We start from the raw sequence: 21,005 nt of genomic DNA, 5'->3' as shown, positions 1-21,005 counted from the left end.
TGATAGAAACCTAGTGTCCTGTCAGCTTCGGACTTCTTACCTTTCCAACTTTTTTTTTTATTTGAATAACACGAGTGGTTTGACTTATCTCTGTTTTTCTCTTTTTTTATAGGTTGCATACAACCAACTATCACTTCTGCCACTTCAACTACAACTTCATTCAGCAGCTCTGCTACTTCTTCTGCCACCACTAGACCATCCACTCCTACATCTACCACCACTAGACCATCCACTCCTACATCTACCACCACTAGACCATCCACTCCTACATCTACCACCACTAGACCATCCACTCCTACATCTACCACCACTAGACCATCCACTCCTACATCTACCACCACTAGACCATCCACCCCAACCTCTACTACACCGACTCTAACATCTAGCACTACTGCGACATACACCACTACATCTACCACCACTAGACCATCCACTCCTACATCTACCACCACTAGACCATCCACTCCTACATCTACCACCACTAGACCATCCACTCCTACATCTACCACCACTAGACCATCCACCCTAACCTCTACTACACCGACTCTAACATCTAGCACTACTGCCACATACACCACTACATCTACCACCACTAGACCATCCACTCCTACATCTACCACCACTAGACCATCCACTCCTACATTTACCACCACTAGACCATCCACTCCTACATCTACCACCACTAGGCCATCCACTCCTACATCTACCACCACTAGGCCATCCACTCCTACATCTACCACCACTAAACCATCCACCCTAACCTCTACTTCACCAACTCTAACATCTAGCACTACTGCCACATACACCACTACATCTACCACCACTAGACCATCCACTCCTACATCTACCACCACTAGACCATCCACTCCTACATCTACCACCACTAGACCATCCACTCCTACATCTACCACCACTAGACCATCCACTCCTACATCTACCACCACTAGGCCATCCACTCCTACATCTACCACCACTAAACCATCCACCCCAACCTCTACTACACCGACTCTAACATCTAGCACTACTGCCACATACACCACTACATCTACCACCACTAGACCATCCACCCCAACCTCTACTACACCGACTCTAACATCTAGCACTACTGCCACATACACCACTACATCTACCACCACTAGACCATCCACTCCTACATCTACCACCACTAGACCATCCACTCCTACATCTACCACCACTAGACCATCCACTCCTACATCTACCACCACTAGACCATCCACTCCTACATCTACCACCACTAGACCATCCACTCCTACATCTACCACCACTAGACCATCCACCCTAACCTCTACTACACCGACTCTAACATCTAGCACTACTGCCACATACACCACTACATCTACCACCACTAGACCATCCACTCCTACATCTACCACCACTAGACCATCCACTCCTACATCTACCACCACTAGGCCATCCACTCCTACATCTACCACCACTAAACCATCCACCCCAACCTCTACTACGCCAACTCTAACATCTAGTACGCCTGCAACATACACCACTACATCTACCACCACTAGACCATCCACCCCAAACTCTACTACACCGACTCTAACATCTAGTACTACTGCCACATACACCACTACATCTACCACCACTAGACCATCCACTCCTACATCTACCACCACTAGACCATCCACTCCTACATATACCACCACTAGACCATCCACTCCTACATCTACCACCACTAGGCCATCCACTCCTACATCTACCACCACTAGACCATCCACCCCAACCTCTACTACACCGACTCTAACATCTAGCACTACTGCCACATACACCACTACATCTACCACCACTAGACCATCCACTCCTACATCTACCACCACTAGACCATCCACTCCTACATCTACCACCACTAGACCATCCACTCCTACATCTACCACCACTAGACCATCCACTCCTACATCTACCACCACTAGACCATCCACTCCTACATCTACCACCACAAGACCATCCACCCCAACCTCTACTACACCGACTCTAACATCTAGCACTACTGCCACATACACCACTACATCTACCACCACTAGACCATCCACTCCTACATCTACCACCACTAGACCATCCACTCCTACATCTACCACCACTAGACCATCCACTCCTACATCTACCACCACTAGACCATCCACTCCTTCATCTACCACCACTAGACCATCCACTCCTACATCTACCACCACAAGACCATCCACCCCAACCTCTACTACACCGACTCTAACATCTAGTACTACTGCCACATACACCACTACATCTACCACCACTAGACCATCCACTCCTACATCTACCACCACTAGACCATCCACTCCTACATATACCACCACTAGACCATCCACTCCTACATCTACCACCACTAGGCCATCCACTCCTACATCTACCACCACTAGACCATCCACCCCAACCTCTACTACACCGACTCTAACATCTAGCACTACTGCCACATACACCACTACATCTACCACCACTAGACCATCCACTCCTACATCTACCACCACTAGACCATCCACTCCTACACCTACCACCACTAGACCATCCACTCCTACATCTACCACCACTAGACCATCCACTCCTACATCTACCACCACTAGACCATCCACTCCTACATCTACCACCACAAGACCATCCACCCCAACCTCTACTACACCGACTCTAACATCTAGCACTACTGCCACATACACCACTACATCTACCACCACTAGACCATCCACTCCTACATCTACCACCACTAGACCATCCACTCCTACATCTACCACCACTAGACCATCCACTCCTACATCTACCACCACTAGACCATCCACTCCTACATCTACCACCACTAGACCATCCACTCCTACATCTACCACCACAAGACCATCCACCCCAACCTCTACTACACCGACTCTAACATCTAGTACTACTGCCACATACACCACTACATCTACCACCACTAGACCACCCACACCAACATCATCCACTTCTACTGTCATGTCTACCAGCCCTACCTCAAGCCAAGCAACATCAACTACAGCCACTGTAATCCCATCAACTCCAGGTAAAGACAAAGAACTATTTCTGAATGAAAACAACAGCAATAATAGTTCCATCTATTCTTGTAAATTAAATTTATTATAATACTGATGATTATAGAATGGGTCAAGAGTCGATTATTCCATCCTAATGACTCTTTCTTTTGATTACCTGTGGCTTTTATATAACTGATAGATACTTCTTGTTTTTCCTGATATAGACACATGTTATATATCCTGCTCTTTTGAAAATGGCTTCTGTAACTGGAAGCAATCGCAGACGGATGACATTGATTGGATACGCTGGAAAGGTCCTACACCATCGGACGCCACTGGGCCGTCCTCCGACCACACAACAGGAGGTATTGAGCTTTTTACTACAGATGACAACAATTCTGTCAAAATATCAACTCCTTTCTTTAATACACTCCTTACACTATTTTTTCAGATGGCTACTATCTCTACATTGATGGACAACAGGCAAAGGAGGGAGACATGGCAAGGCTGGAAAGTCCTGCTGATTGTTTCACTGGATACTACTGCTTGCGGTTCTGGTACCACATGTATGGAGCTGCACAGGACATGGAGCTGAGGGTGGCTGTACTAAGAGAAGATGGTTTGGAATATATGACCGTCCTAGTGGGCAATCATGGCGATGTGTGGCTGCTAGAGGAGATTTTCCTGCCAGACAGTGACATCAGCCAAGTGAGTGATATGGTGTATTTAGATTATTATTATTTTTATTTTTTTATTTATAACAAAGTAGATAGACCAGGTGATCTTTCTCTTGACAATTATCTATTTGGTTATGGATCATTCTTCATATGTTGTATTTACAGATTTTCATTGAAGGCATCAGAGGTGAAGACTACCGCAGTGATATAGCCATAGACGACATCTCTCTCACACCTGGATATTGTGGTAAGTAGCGGTGTCATCACTAGAGATGCTTGTAAGTAGTTTCCATATATAATATATTCCAATCAATGTGGGGACATATGATTTACTGTCCGTGTATCTATTGAATGTTTCAGCATGTTTTTCTTTGCCTTACTTTTCTATGTGCAGATATGAGGCATGGAGATAAGTCTTTACTCTGCGCTGTCTCTGCTATTATAATGTGATTGTCATATTCTCAGAATCAGGACGTTACCTTACCATTATGTTGACCCATTGCAATGTCAAATTATACTAAAATGTTAAGAACAGATAATCATCCCAATATGTATCTTTTTAGATAAAACAACCACTACTACGGCCACCACTGCCAGGACACCGTCAGGTACGCTGCTCTAATATGTTTCCCAAAATTAAGTTCATGTGTTATCTCCAAGCAAAGTAGGTGTCCGGATCATAATTATATCAAATCATTACAAAATATAGATGATATCGGACTTACAACAATTGTTATGGGGCTAGATTTATTAAGGCCAATAGTTTATTATATATAAATATATGTGAGGTATTAATGAGCGTTTATGTTCTGTGTTTATTTATAGGTGTTACCATATTAACCCCCACTGCTACATCTGCCAGATCTACTAGGCTTACTTCCACTTTAAGCACCAGCACCACTGTCCTCCCCACATCTGCTTCTACCCATATTATTCCAACTACCTTTACCTCAACTACACCTATCCCGTCCACTGCAAGCTCTACTATAACTACATCATCCACGTCCACATCTGCCCCAACTACTCCATCCATTCCTACATCTACATCCACTATGCCATCCTCACCAACCTCTACCACCGCTTTCCCACCCACTTCAACCTCTACTACTACTGCTAGTTCTTCATCCTCTCCTACATCTACCTTCACTTCACCATCTACTACTATATCTACCACCACTATTGAGTCCCCTCCGTCCTCAACTACACCTCTTCCCCCTACAACAACCTCTACCACTGCCGTATCCTATTCATCTGCCACTCCATCCATTCCTACGTCTACATCCACTATGCCAACCTCACCAACCTCTACCACCACTGTCACACCCACATCAACCCCTACTACTACTGCAACTACTTCATCCTCTCCTACATCTACCTTCACTTCACCATCCACTACTGTATCTACCACCCCTATCCAGTCCACTCCAACCTCAACTACACCTCTTCCCCCTACAGAAACCTCTACTTCTACCTCATATTCAACCACCATGGTTCCAACCACTGCGACTTCTACTACAGTCATTCCAACCACTGCAACCTCTTCTACAATTATCCCACCCACTGCCACATCCACAGCTGCCTCACTCTCTCCTACATCTACCCCCACTTCTCCATCCACGGCCAGATCTTCCACCACTATCCAATCCACATCAGAGTCCTCCACTACTCCAACTACACTTCTATCTTCTACATCTCTATCTACTTCTGCTGTACCGACCGAATCTTCTACAAGCCAAAAACCATCTACAGTGGTCACTGAATCTCCAACATCTTCAGGTAAGGGGGGGATATATTTGCAAACATGTGGTGAAAATATGATTTACTGTATGTGTATTTATTAAATCTTTGCCAATCATATTAAAGGGGTACTCCAGTGAGTGTTTTTCTTTTAAATCAACTGGTTTCAGAAAGTTATAAAGATTTGTAATTTACTTCTATTAAACAATCTTCAGTCTTCAAGTACTTATCAGCTGCTGTATGTGCTGCAGGAAGTGGTGTATTCTCTCCAGTCTGACACAGTTCTTTTGCTGTTTTTGTTGTTTTCTTACTATATACAGATAGAGGGCATTAGAATTTTTTTTTACAAAATGTACTAAAATGTTAAGAACAAATAATCAATATTTAAGCAATATTTATCTTTTAGTTAAAACAACAACTACTACCACCACCATCACCACTGCAAGAACCTCAACGCCATCAGGTACGATGCACTAATATTTTTTTTAAGTGTTGGAAAGGGAATCTGTCGCTGTTAGATGCTTTTAGATTAGGGAGAAACATGGTATCTTTCGCATATCTTTTTGTGATTCCAGAATGTACAAACATGCTTTTATTATGTAGTAAGAAGAGTCAAAGAGGCTTTACTGAGCTCCTGAAGTGCAGCAAGCTGTAACACCTCCTCACTCCCCCGCCCATCCCTGACTCCACTGTAACACCTCCTCACTCCCCCGCCCATAACTGACCCTACTGTAACACCTCCTTAATCCCCCGCCCATCCCTGACCCAACTGTGACACCTTCTCACTCCCCCGCCCATCCCTGACCCCACTGTATCACCTTCTCACTCCCCCGCCCATCCCTGACCCCACTGTAACACCTCCTCACTCCCCCGCCCATCCCTGACCCCACTGTAACACCTCCTCACTCCCCTGCCCATCCCTGACCCCACTGTAACACCTCCTCACTCCCCCGCCCATCCCTGACCCCACTGTAACACCTCCTTAATCCCCTGCCCATCCCTGACCCAACTGTAACACCTCCTCACTCCCCCGCCCATCCCTGACCCCACTGTAACACCTCCTCACTCCCCCGCCCATCCCTGACCCCACTGTAACACCTCCTCACTCCCCCGCCCATCCCTGACTCCACTGTAACACCTCCTCACTCCCCCGCCCATCCCTGACCCCACTGTAACACCTCCTCACTCCCCCGCCCATCCCTGATCCTGCTGTAACACCTCCTCACTCCCCCGCCCATAACTGACCCTGCTGTAACACCTCCTTAATCCCCCGCCCATCCCTGACCCAACTGTAACACCTCCTCACTCCCCCGCCCATCCCTGACCCCATTGTATCAACTCCTCACTCCCCCGCCCATCCCTGACCCCATTGTATCACCTCCTCACTCCCCCGCCCATCCCTGACCCCACTGTAACACCTCCTCACTCCCCCGCCCATCCCTGACCCCACTGTAACACCTCCTCACTCCCCCGCCCATCCCTGACCCCACTGTAACACCTCCTCACTCCCCCGCCCATCCCTGACCCTGCTGTAACACCTCCTCACTCCCCCGCCCATCCCTGACCCTGATGTAACACCTCCTCACTCCCCCGCCCATGCCTGACCCCACTGTAACACCTCCTCACTCCCCCGTCCATCCCTGACCCCACTGTAACACCTCCTCACTCCCCCGCCCATCCCTGACCCTGCTGTAACACCTCCTCACTCCCCCGCCCATCCTTGACCCCGCTTGGGAGAGGAAGAATGCCAGCTTCCAGCTTTTCAGGACTTTGGAAAAGCCTCTTTGACTCTTTGTACCAGAGAACAGAAGCATTTCTCTACATCCTGGAAGCACAGATGGATATATGAAAGGTAACATGCGTCTCTTCTACCCAACAACATCTAACAGTGACAGCAATTTGTAACAGGAAGTACAGCTGACAGATTCCCTATGAATGAACCTTTTATCAAGTGGAATTTAAATGATAAATATAATTATAATTGTGTTAAATAGTGAAAAGCTTTTTAATGATTCAAAATCAACGCTCCCCCCCCCCCCCCCCCACACACACACACCCTCAGCCCGCAAAGAAAAAATCCCGTTCTGCACCCTAACCCTTTGTCAAAATGTTGTGGCCAAGGTATGGTGGCTTGTTGTTAGACAGAACCCGGGCGGTTTTCTCACCAGCTCCCCCCCAGCCAGACCCCTGAGTCATATATAACTAAATCTGTTATCCAGCACCAAAAATAAGACAAAAAAGAACGTGTCTCACTCCAGGGTCCAGGAGAAGGTTTTAATATTAATTTTGCTTTTTACTATAGTTATCCCCTCAACAACTGAAGACGCCACAACAACAGGTAAATATCATCATTTTATATATTTTTTTATACAGACATTATAGGTCGGACTTGATAGATTCTTTCCTTATTCTTTCTTTAGATATTTCCTTAATATTCTTAACTGTGTTAGTAGTTGTTGCTCCTGTGCAGGAGAGCCGGACTCTGAATACCCTGGCAGAGGGGCTTGTGGTCCCCTGGAGCCAGACAACCACTGGTTTCAATCCATTCAGGAATAATAAGGACATATTGGTTAGATAGATTAATAGATTTTGTCTCACTAAATTGTTTATTAGTATTTTAATATGACTTTTACTCTTTCTGTAGCGATCCCATCAACTGCAACTAGAAGTTCTCGAACAACAACAGGTAAAAACTTTCTCACTTAATGATCCTTGTGAAGCTCTTGTAGCGCTTACATTTTCAATGACATCTGTAATTATTGGACACTATCTGACCTTATTTGTGTTGTTACATTTATAATTACAATTAATTATGAACAATGTAACACAAATCATTATATATCGTTTTGATATATAAGATCAGATGGGTCATTGTTGTTATTAATTAAAGAACAATCACCAGTCTGGGCGACACATTCTCACTACTATAGGCTATGTTCACACAGCGTCAGAATTATGGCCAGTTTTATTAGACGGCCTTCATTTCATGATAAATACCGGCTATTACTTTTCTGTTTAATGACAGACGCCCAATAAAAACGTCCATCATTTTGAGGGTGTGTGAACAGAGCCATAACTGTATTCTCTTCACAGATATTCATTGGTAATACTGTTACTCCTATTATTAGTTCTTTTATGTATAAAGAATTTGCATGTAAATAATTCCGAACAATACGAATAAACTTATGATACTACAGATGTAAGAGAACTGAATTGTTTTTTCCAGCTCTGCTGCATCTAAATGGAGTATGCACCAGATATGCAGTATTAATTATATGTAGCTATTGTGTGTTTTGTTGTGTTTTATACGGTCTTTTTATTGTTTGTTGTCTACTGCTTGGACTACTTCATGATTGAATAACACAAAGGCCACATAGGCATTTCTCTATCTGATTGAAACTGCAATTAAACAGAATTTTAAAAGAAAAAAAAAGATCTTTTTCTGGCTTAGAGAGTTTCCTGTGTAGCTGCGACAAAATCGATTGTGCAAAATATTTTAATGGCTATTAAATATTTTAATAATTTCTTAAATCTCTTTATATGCACTTAAATACTTAAAATGTTACATATTAAAAACATTTTTCATATTACACACATTTGGATAATGTTATAAAATAACATAATTCTTAGATTCAACAACCACAGTTTTATTTACACACGTACAATAGCTTCCACCAACCAGATACATAAGCAACATATTAGCTGTTAGTATAATATTCTTACATATTTAAATACATATTAGAACTACTTATTGGAGTATAACAATAAAGTGCAACATCTGAATGACTATCACAGCTTTGGACACCACGAGATCGCCTTCAGGAACCATGATTACCTCAACCTCGAGACACCCAGTTGGAAGTTCATCTACTTCTTTTTCTGCAAGCACTACCCAATCGGATTTGACGTCTAAAACTACTACAGGGGATGGTACTGCAACCTCAAGACAAGCGACGTCCTCAATAGTTGAAACACCAGTTACTCCTTCTGCAGTAACAACAGAGTCTGCATTAACCACATCAGTTACCACCCAAGAACCAGCCACCACTCTGACATCTATATCGGCTACAAGCTTAAAGACCTCAAAGACAACAACACCGACATTTTCAGCATCAACATCAGAAACCACTATAAGAACTTCCTCAAGAACTACAGATTCTACAGTATTTACACCTGTTATCACTGATGGACCAATAAGTACAACATCTGTATCTTCATTAACTATAATGTCAAGAACAACATCAAAAGTGGTGTCTACAGTGACCACTACTGATAAGTCAGAGCCCACAACATCTGGGCCCGCATCAATTAAGACATCAAGGACAACAACTCCAATAATTAAAACATCAACTATACCTTCCACATCAGAAACTGGGTCAACTATTGGCACTACAGCAGATGTTTCAACTGCTTCTTCTACTCATACAACTTCCAGGAAAACAACCACCTCACGACCTGAAACAATAATTACTTCTACAGCAACAACACAGTCTACAGTAGTCACACAAGACATTACTGAAGAACCAACTACTACTTTAACATCCAGATCCACATCCACTATTAGCTCAAAGACAACAACCCAGCCAGTTTCAGTAACAGAAACAGAATCCACATTTGAAACCACGAGAACAACTTCACCACAAACAGGTTCTTCTACCTCATCAATAGTGTCTACAGAAACCACTCCTGTTACTACTGAAGGGCCACAAACCACAACTTCTGGGCCCGCATCAACTCTATCCTCAAGGAGAACAACTACCTCATTTCCTGAAACAGAAATTACTCGTTCTACAAAACCAGAATCTACAGTTATAACACAAGACATCACAGAAGAACCAACAACTACTTTGACCACCAGATCCACATCCACTATTATCTCAAAGACGACTACCCAGAAAGTATCAACATCAGAAGTAGATTCCACACCAGAAACCACAAGAACAACTTTATTAATAACAAGTTCTTCTACTTCATTGAAAACAGAGTCTACAGTCACCACTCCTGTTACCACTGAAGAGGAAGAACCCACAACATCTGGGCCCACATCATCTCTGACCTCAAGGGCAACAACTCCAACAATTAAAACATCAACAATACCTTCCACATCAGAAACAGCAAAAACAACGACATCTGGGTCAACTATTGCCACTACAGCAGATGTTTCAACTGCTTCTTCTACTCTCATAACTTCCAGGAAAACAACTACCTCCACCCCTGAAACAACAATTACTTCTACAGCAACAACAAAGTCTTCAGTAGTCACACAAGACATTACTGAAGTACCAACTACTACTTTAACATCCAGATCCACATCGACTATTAGCTCAAAGACAACAACCCAGCCAGTTTCAGTAACAGAAACAGAATCCACATTTGAAACCACTAGAACAACTTCACCAGAAACAGGTTCTTCTACCTCATCAGTAGAGTCTACAAAAACCACTCCTGTTTCTACTGAAGAGGAAGAACCCACAACATCTGGACCCACATCATCTCTGACCTCAAGGGCAACAACTCCAACAATTAAAACATCAACAATACCTTCCACATCAGAAACTGAAAAAACAACTACACCTGGGTCAACTATTGGCACTACAGCAGATGTTTCAACTGCTTCTTCTACTCATACAACTTCCAGGAAAACAACTACCTCACGACCTGAAACAACAATTACTTCTACAGCAACAACACAGTCTACAGTAGTCACACAAGACATTACTGAAGAACCAACTACTACTTTAACATCCAGATCCACATCCGCTATTGGCTCAAAGACAACAACCCAGCCAGTTTCAGTAACAGAAACAGAATCCACATTTGAAACCACGAGAACAACTTCACCAATAACAAGTTCTACCTCATCAATAGTGTCTACAGAAACCACTCCTGTTACTACTGAAGGGCCACAAACCACAACTTCTGGGCCCGCATCAACTCTATCCTCAAGGAGAACAACTACCTCATTTCCTGAAACAGAAATTACTCGTTCTACAAAACCAGAATCTACAGTTATAACACAAGACATCACAGAAGAACCAATAACTACTTTGACCACCAGATCCACATCCACTATTATCTCAAAGACGACTACCCAGAAAGTATCAACATCAGAAGTAGATTCCACACCAGAAACCACAAGAACAACTTTATCAATAACAAGTTCCTCTACTTCATTGAAAACAGAGTCTACAGTCACCACTCCTGTTACCACTGAAGAGGAAGAACCCACAACATCTGGGCCCACATCATCTCTGACCTCAAGGGCAACAACTCCAACAATTAAAACATCAACTATACCTTCCACATCAGAAACTGCAAAAACAACGACATCTGGGTCAACTATTGCCACTACAGCAGATGTTTCAACTGCTTTTTCTACTCTCATAACTTCCAGGAAAACAACTACCTCCACCCCTGAAACAACAATTACTTCTACAGCAACAACAAAGTCTACAGTAGTCACACAAGACATTACTGAAGTACCAACTACTTTGACGTCAATTAATAGTTCACATGAAACAACTCAACCAGTTTCAACAACAGAAAAAGGTTCCACATTGGGAACCACAAGAACAACTTCACCAAGGACAAGTTCTTCTACTTCATTGAAAACAGAGTCTACAGAAGCCACGCTTGTTACCACTGAAGATGGGCAAACTACACTTACTTCAGACAATACAAATGCTGCATTGTCTTCCTCTGCCATCACTGCGGCACCTATCGTCAGTGTGACACCTGGTAGAACATCTGTTACAACCTCTGATGCAACAACTGCTTCCACTCTACAGACTTTAACCAGCTCCACATCTCAAAAGACGGGAACCTCAGTGACTCCAGAAACCTTTATTACTCCTACTACAAAAAGCACTGCAGACACAACACTTCCTACCACAATAAGCCGTACATCAGAATCTCTAGTGACTGCACCACCCATTACTGGGAGAACTACAACTGCTACAACAAGAACATCAACAGATTCTGATACGCCATCAACAATTCCCACCATGACAAGTTTTATCACTTCCGGGTTAACATCTAAATCAACCGCAGCTTCAACTTTAGTCTCTAAGAGTGAAGACCCAATTTCTACAGCTTCAAGCTCCACAACTGCTAGAGTATCAGGTCCAACATCCATGATGGCACCTTCAGGTATGTCCTCACGTACGGTAAAATGTTTATTGTTACAATCATTAATACTCCCATTAAAATGTATCACACATTATAGAAAAATGGCAAGTACAGTAGGTAGCTCTTACTTACCGACATCTTACATACATAAATCTCGGAACAGTGACGTCCTGGAGAAACCATCTGCTTTGCATTAGTGATGCATCCATCTTGCAGACGTTTTTGCGGATCAGCAATAAAGGATGGGAGGGTAATCCATGGCCGCCTGGAGGAGCCTGTGTATAAGTCACCAGGCGATAGCATCCAGAAGTACCGGCGAATACGAAGGAGAAGGACAACTCTGTGTCTAAGCCAACAAACAGATCTCAATAAAATATCACACATCTCTTTTCCGTCTCTTTGTTTATATATATCTTATTATATTAGTACTGTGAGCGCTGCATCTGTGCTGTTTTCATAGCATGAATGGGGAGACGTCCACAAGTGACCTCATAAAATGTAATTTCATAGTTTTTTTCTTGTTACATTGCTGCATGTTTAGTTCTTTAATTGCATCTCCTCTTATTTCAGTGTGAAATCTCCCTATAAACATGTATAAACCTAAAATCAATGACGGCTGTTTTCCTTTCAGGTTCTACACCAACAACAACAACGACAATAACGACAACTATCACAACAACAACCACAACACCACTTGTACCGCCAGATCTTGGTAAGTTCCTGTGCGTCTTTATTACATAGAAATATTTTGTGCATACATGTTGTATTATTGCCACAATATCGCAATGGCTTGTATTGGTGTTTTACTGGAGCTCTGACCTTAGACATAGTCTGTAGGGCTTATTACATCGTATAATGCATCTGCTTATTCTTCATGCAACCACACACACGCAATCAAAACTAATCTCAACAATTTCACTCACTGTTATGACCATATTGTGATATCATTTTACCGTGTGTGAACATAGCCTTATATTAAAAACTAATGTTTTTTTTTGTTTTTTTCAGGTATTTGTGAAGTTAGTGGTGATCCACATTATTACACGTATGATAACCAGGTTCACCATTTCATGGGCACCTGCACGTACACTCTCTCCAAACTCTGTGAGGGAAATCTAACAGACTTCAATGTGGAGGCAGCAAATGAGCACAGGAGCGGCAACACCAAAGTGTCATATGTCAAATATGTCAATGTATATGTCTATGAATACAAGATTACTCTGGAGAAAAACAGAGTCGTCAAGGTCAGTTCTGAATGGTTTTTAGATGTTATGATTTAAAGCAATATAAAAAAAAGTTATCATGGTGTATTTTAAGTAATTGTAATTTTAGTTCTACCAGTGGAACTTAATAGATTGTATTGAGGTGGATGCCATCCAACAGTGCTTTCCCATTGGCTTTCTCCTCCAAATTAGAATCTAAAAGTTTATCATGCACACAGAAGAATTACAGAGACACGTTGCATCCTCAAAGTAGACCTTTATTCAAAGATGGAAGGCAGTATATATATATATATATATATATATATATATATATATATATATATATATATCTCCTGGGGGGCGGGCGTTCTACTAAGGCTTATGTTGTTATTTTATTGGCTGAGATACAAAAGGAGTTACTTGTGTAGCACCAGTGTTACTTACATAAGCTTTAAGGAGTAAACAGCAAACATCTTTACATTTTTAAAAGGTCATAAAAGCACATAAAAGCAGTCAGTCATATTACCTCTCAGACATGTCATAGTTTTCCCTTTGCAGAATTTTAAATATTATTATTGCATTCAGATTTGACACTTTTTAAAATTAAATTAAACTTTTCTTTAGCTGACTGATTTAATATATATATATATATATATATATATATATATATATATATTTATATGAAAACACATAAAAAAGATTTACTTCCCAATACACATAAAGGCTAGGTTCACACACTGACGTTTTTTGGCCATTTGACGACTGTCTTTTTGGGCGTTGATCATTTTGAGTTTAAATAGCGTCAGGACGTCATTTCAAAATAACAGATGTTATTTGGCCTCAAAAAGACGAATGTGTGTGTGAACCTAGCCAACAACGTTGTTAGTCTTTTATATATCATTAACTATTAAATATATTTATAAAATATTGATATTTTTGCAGCTTAATGGGAATACTGTAAAACCGCCGCTTTACCTGACGCCCGATGTCGATGTATTTATCAGCGGCTCCAATGTAGTGGTGACCACAGGCTTCGGATTGAAAGTGAAGTTTGACGGAAACCACAAAGTCCAAGTTACTATCCCAGGAAACTACTCTGGTAAAGTCTGCGGACTTTGTGGAAACTTTAATGGCAATGCTACGGATGATTTCTTAAATCCAGATGGGGTATTGGAACCAAATTCAACCAGTCTCGGAAACAGTTGGCAAGTTGATAATGACACAAGGTAACGCTTTATGTCTTCATCCTGGTTCAGCATATAAATCTATTAGTATACAATGTCTTCCGGTACAATAACTTCTATGCATTGGTCCTTTTATAGATGTACCCCAGGAGCTGACCATGAACCTAACTGCACGAATGATGAGAGAGACGCTATTGTCAGCGGTGGCTTCTGCGGAATCATCACGGACAAGAATGGACCATTCAAGAACTGCCATAATGTTATAGACCCTCGCGTATACTTTGAGAACTGTGTATATGACTTGTGTGAAACCAAGCTGGATAAGGACGTTTTGTGTGATAGTCTTCAGGCTTATGCGGAATCCTGCCAGTCTAATAATGTTACTATTGAATCATGGAGAAATGACACTTTCTGTCGTAAGTAGATTCTGCCTTTTACTATTATTAAGTAAAAAAAAAGAAAGGAGAAAAGGCATCCATTTTTTCTTTTTAAAATAACTTCCGTCATTACCATGTTTTAATATACCTCAGTGTAATGCATTGACATCAATGGAATGACTACAGCACAGTGCACACAGTGTATTAAGAAGCGGACGTTGTTTGCTTGGATCTAACCCTTCACACTAGTCATAGACTTATCCGGAGCGCGGATGCGGAGAGTGATGAGAAGGAATAAGCACAACTGGAGCAGCTCGAGTCCAATCATTCGGCATTTAAATACCAGTGGCTGAAGATGTTAGATACAAGTTGGATAGACTGAATCATTTGTTTCCGGACTCCCTAGGGCGGCATTCAATGTTTTAGCTACCGGTATATAAATGTGGAATGATTGGACTCGAGCTGCCGAGGCCTCGACTAATTTAAGCAGTGTGGAGTTAGCGTAGGGACCCGTGTGGACCAGAGGACCTGCGCGGTGGTACACGGGGCAATATGGCTTGATCAATTCATATACAGACACTCTGGTGTTGATTTTTAATATAGGCCTAGCGGCATTAGTATCAGCCATAGATGGGATGTGCAGCCGTTCCATTCTCTCCAGTTCGTGTCTCGACTAATTTAAACCCGTCCGTGTGAGATGTCAGAAGGTTATGTAGAAATGTCAGGAACACGTTACCGAGCTGTTTTTAGAGTTAAATAACGTTACTTACTCCATTGCAATGAGCAAGTCTTAAGCTTCATCACTTTACTTTGTTTTATATTTTATATAAATGTCTCTATATAAAGATTTACGTGTTCTCTGTTGATTTGCAGCACTAGAATGTCCTCCGAACAGTCACTTCAATCACTGCGGGACGGCCTGTCCGGCTACATGTGTCCACCCCGCTGCCCCATCTACCTGTACTCTTCCCTGTACTGAATCCTGTATATGTGATGCTGGTTACATCCTTTATGGCAACAAGTGTGTTCCAGATGATAAGTGTGGATGCTGGGACGATGATGATAAGTATTATCCTGTAGGCTCTGAGTTCTGGACGGATGATACTTGTTCTACCAAGTGCAGATGCCCTTCAGCTGGAAGTGGTTTAGTATGTGAAAGTGATTCTTGCCCCAGCAACCAGTATTGTGGAATTACCAATGGAGTACCCGGCTGCCACTACTTCACCTATGGGGTTTGTCGTGTCCATAATGACCCTCACTATGACACCTTCGATAGACTCAACCACGACTTCATGGGGCTGTGCACCTACACTCTTGCAAAGCTCTGCAACAATTCTTCATCAGCACAGTATTTCAACATTGAGGCGAAAAATGAACATCGCGGGGATCCTTCTGTGTCATTCGTGAAGCACGTCCTCACTGAAGTTTACGGGCAAAAAGTTCAAATGATGAAAACGGAAAAGGATCGGGTTTTGGTGAGAAGCTCTATTAAATTATTCTAATGATTTAGTGATTCTGTAGCTTGGATTTCTGAAATGATATTTATAAAGGAGGACGTTCTTCAGCTCGGAGCTTAGAGTGTTCTTTGCTGTTTATTCCCAGGTCAATGGCGTCTGGACCACCCTTCCAGCCACGTTAGTTGGAGGAGCAGTGACTGTCACTTGGACTGGAAAATATGTCAGCCTCCAGACTGATTTTAAGTTGACCGTCTCATATGACGTAGACACCTTTGTAGAGGTGAAACTTCCCAGCAATTTCTCAGGCCTAACCTGTGGAATGTGCGGGAATTTTAATGGTCGCAGACCAGACGATTATATGATGCCCAATGGACAGCAAGCCGCAAACTCTGAACAACTAGGCCACAGCTGGATAGTAGAAGATGATGATCCGCTCTGTAATCCCGGTGACCCAGAACCTTCACCACCACCATCATGTAAACCAGAGGACGATGAACTCTACAGAAGTGACGCATTTTGTGGTCTTCTTATAAGTAAAGATGGTCCTTTCTATGCTTGCAATTCCGTTATCAGTCCTGGGGGATTCTTCGAAAGCTGCATATTTGATATGTGCGCGCTGAACGGACATCCAGACACCTTGTGTAGTCTACTATCCGCCTATGCTGATGCCTGCCAGAAGGAAGGTATCTCTATATCCTGGAGAAACAGTACATTCTGTCGTGAGTATATACCCAAACTTGAAATGGAAATTGAGGTCAGCACCTTGTGAGAATCTGTCATTAACAAGTCTTTCTTATTTTAGCTCCTGAGTGTCCGGTCAACAGTCACTTCAACACCTGTGCATCTGCCTGCCCTGCAACATGCGTCAACCCACACCCAACCGGGAACTGCAGCTTACCATGCTCAGAAGGCTGCGAGTGCAATCCTGGATATGTCATCAGCGGGGGATCTTGTGTGCCCGAGTCACACTGCGGATGTCTGTACAATGGCATTTATTACAAGGTATAATAAAAATAATAACAACAATAATAATAATATTATATATATGTATATATATATATATATATATATATGTATGTATATATATATATATATATATATATTTATTAATACTGTATATATATATATATATATATATATATATATATATTTATTATTATTAAAGACAAATATATATATATATATATAATGGTCTTTACACTAACATTGTGTCCAATCTCCTCTTATTTTAATGTTTTCTAATGACAGGAAGGGGAAGAGTTCATTCAAGGTAACTGTGAAAACCAGTGTATCTGTCAAGGAAACAACACAGTGTCCTGTGCCCCTATGTCCTGTGGGAAAGATGAAATCTGCAAGGTTCAAGATGGATTATTGGGCTGCTACCCACCAAGCACAGCAATCTGCCACATCTATGGAGACCCCCATTACACTACCTTTGATGGTACACTTCATCACTTCCAGGGAGCTTGTACCTACACTGTGACAGAGACCTGTGCCAATACATCGCACAGCTTCAGTGTCACCACACGCAACGAGCACAGAGGGAACCCAAGCTGGACCGCCATTAATTCTGTAAATCTTACTGTCGATGGAATAGAGATCTTCATTGGAAAATCCAACATTGTACTTGTAAGTATTTGCAGAAAATGTATACTTTATATTACAACTTCTGCTAATGTTCTGTATGACTGCGGCCTTGCTGTAAGTATTCTCATTGTATCATTCGCTCATCCAGTAATATCATACAGTAATATCATACAGACAGAATATCATTCAGTAATATCTTACAGACAAAATATCATACAGTAATATCATACAGACAGAATATCATTCAGTAATATCTTACAGACAGAATATCATTCAGTAATATCATACAGACAGAATATCATTCAGTAATATCTTACAGACAGAATATCATTCAGTAATATCATACAGACAGAATATCATTCAGTAATATCTTACATACAAAATATCATTGAGTAATATCATACAGACAGAATATCATTCAGTAATATCATACAGCCCTGAAGCCCTTTCATATGTATTTATGTCAGGGCACAGGAAGACATGAAGGACACTGGTAGGTGACCCCATAACTAGTCTGTATAGGTCCTAGAGCTGCTGCTGCCACAGCAAACAACCCACTAAATAGAATGATCAAGAACATGATGAATTAATCTGTAACGTATAAGTATCAGCGGATGGTTTATGTACAGACTGCAACATGTTCTTCAAAGAACAAGACACCAGCTAGTAGAATCTACTAGGGCTATGTTTATACGTTTTTATATTTGGCCGTATATTTGGACGGACGGCAAGGATTTTCGAATACGGCCTTATTTTCACCTCCGAAATGACGGTCATTCAAAAATACAGAAAAAAAAAGTTGTGTGCACATACCCTGGTTCTGCTAGATGAAAGTTGCAAACATTTTGTATCATCTTGACCAAAGTGGCCCTGTCCTTAAGGATAAAGAAGTCTCCTACATCCCAGGTTTATGAGCTCGGGCATTGTACATCACTTATTCTTCTTATTTCAGGTTAATAATGTAGCGGTCATCCTCCCTGTCATCGTCTCTGACATAACCATCACCCAGAGAGGGCGCCACGTCACTGTCACTACACACTTTGGCCTTGAACTTCAGTTTAATGGTGACCACGAACTGTTTGTGCGAGTGAAGGAATATTACAAAGGAGCTCTGTGCGGTCTGTGCGGCACCTACAATGACGACCCCCGTGATGACTTCATGACACCTGATGGCAACATCGTAACTAGCGTCAATGAGTTTGGAAACAGCTGGAGAGTATCGGATGATGGATGGCCGTGAGTAGCTCAACAAGATCATTGATAAAACGAAAGATATTTTAGGAAAATGGACACAAAATACATCATCTGTTTATAATCTAGAAATACAAATTCTGCATAAATTCTTCAGCTCATATAGACAGTAATAGATAGTACAAACACCGTGTACTATGATATATGAGTTATGACTACAGTAGCTTATATACACCATCACACACATAATCAACTCTTGTTTTGTCATTAATTCTCATTCGTTCTCCGGGCAAAATATTCTCTATTTATGTTTTAGATGTGATTCTACTCCACCGCCTCCACCGTCCTGTCCTCCTTCTCTAGAGGAAGAGGCAAGACAGAAATGTTGGATTATTAGACAAAGTGACGGACCCTTCAGCGCCTGCCATGCCGTCCTCCGTCCCCACAAGTATTTGGAGAGTTGTATCTTTGATCAGTGCGTCACTGGCGGAGATGATGATCTGATTTGTACCGTCCTGGCAAGCTATGCGGAAGCGTGTGAAGCCCTGGGCGTGGATCTGGGAGACTGGAGAAACAACACGATTTGTGGTAAGAGCCCCAATCTTATAGGAGGTATAGGTTCATATCAGGATTGTAGGGGTATATGGTGGGTAATATCAGTATTGGATTCAGTCTGTAGGGGTATAGGGTGGGTAGTATTAGTATTGTATTCAGTCTTTAGGGGTATAGGGTCATAATCAGGATTGTAGGGGTATATGGTGGGTAATATCAGCATTGTATTCAGTCTGTAGAGGTGTATGGTGGGTAATATCAGTGTTGTATTCAGTCTGTCCAGGTATAGGGTCATATCAGGATTGTAGGGGTATATGGTGGGTAATATCAGTATTGGATTCAGTCTGTAGGGGTGTAGGGTGGGTAGTATTAGTATTGTATTCAGTCTGTAGGGGTATAGGGTGGGCCATATCAGGATTGTATTCAGTCTGTAGGGGTATAGGGTGGGTAGTATTAGTATTGTATTCAGTCTGTAGGGGTATAGGGTGGGTAGTATTAGTATTGTATTCAGTCTGTAGGGGTATAGGGTGGGCCATATCAGGATTGTATTCAGTCTGTAGGGGTATTAGTAGTATTAGTACTGGATTCAGTCTGTGAGCTATACACTGTTTTACAGATCCAAATAGACCATCAACAACTCCAGCTAGGCCATCTACTGCACCCCCTCACACAAGCCTTACCACTACTTCACGTCCACCGGTAACATCCACCAAAGCGTCTACAACTCCAGAGGGACCAGGTACGAGTGCTGTCATTGCAATATGAGGATGTATATTGCTATACTATCTGTAGTATATGTTCAATATGAACACTTCTGCCATATATTACATATGTATCCGAAACAATTGATTTTTTAATATGGCGATCCCGCAGATTATAGAATTTGTAACAAG

General features: G+C 42.0%; 1 protein-coding gene across 6 annotated transcripts in view; it reads left to right on the top strand.

Annotated features, from left to right (window-relative positions):
* LOC138795392 (uncharacterized) overlaps positions 1–21,005 on the top strand; it is a 145,471-nt gene that overhangs the window by 97,090 nt on the left and 27,376 nt on the right. For 5 of the 6 annotated variants that reach the window (XM_069974397.1, XM_069974402.1, XM_069974398.1 and 2 more), the window contains 21 exons: positions 113–3,049; positions 3,245–3,385; positions 3,472–3,728; positions 3,863–3,944; positions 4,261–4,305; positions 4,523–5,473; positions 5,841–5,897; positions 7,737–7,772; positions 8,079–8,120; positions 9,230–12,583; positions 13,194–13,274; positions 13,571–13,806; positions 14,707–14,990; positions 15,087–15,364; positions 16,199–16,800; positions 16,928–17,501; positions 17,585–17,784; positions 18,031–18,411; positions 19,322–19,605; positions 19,877–20,148; positions 20,729–20,851. In XM_069974397.1, the coding sequence (XP_069830498.1) occupies positions 113–3,049; positions 3,245–3,385; positions 3,472–3,728; positions 3,863–3,944; positions 4,261–4,305; positions 4,523–5,473; positions 5,841–5,897; positions 7,737–7,772; positions 8,079–8,120; positions 9,230–12,583; positions 13,194–13,274; positions 13,571–13,806; positions 14,707–14,990; positions 15,087–15,364; positions 16,199–16,800; positions 16,928–17,501; positions 17,585–17,784; positions 18,031–18,411; positions 19,322–19,605; positions 19,877–20,148; positions 20,729–20,851 (11,217 nt within the window). The remainder of the gene's footprint in view (positions 1–112; positions 3,050–3,244; positions 3,386–3,471; positions 3,729–3,862; positions 3,945–4,260; positions 4,306–4,522; positions 5,474–5,840; positions 5,898–7,736; positions 7,773–8,078; positions 8,121–9,229; positions 12,584–13,193; positions 13,275–13,570; positions 13,807–14,706; positions 14,991–15,086; positions 15,365–16,198; positions 16,801–16,927; positions 17,502–17,584; positions 17,785–18,030; positions 18,412–19,321; positions 19,606–19,876; positions 20,149–20,728; positions 20,852–21,005) is intronic. The other variant, XM_069974400.1, reaches the window with a different exon arrangement.

This window comes from Dendropsophus ebraccatus, chromosome 6 (assembly GCF_027789765.1).
Source record: "Dendropsophus ebraccatus isolate aDenEbr1 chromosome 6, aDenEbr1.pat, whole genome shotgun sequence".
NCBI lineage: Eukaryota > Metazoa > Chordata > Amphibia > Anura > Hylidae > Dendropsophus > Dendropsophus ebraccatus.
This window is presented reverse-complemented; position numbering and strand designations above follow the sequence as displayed.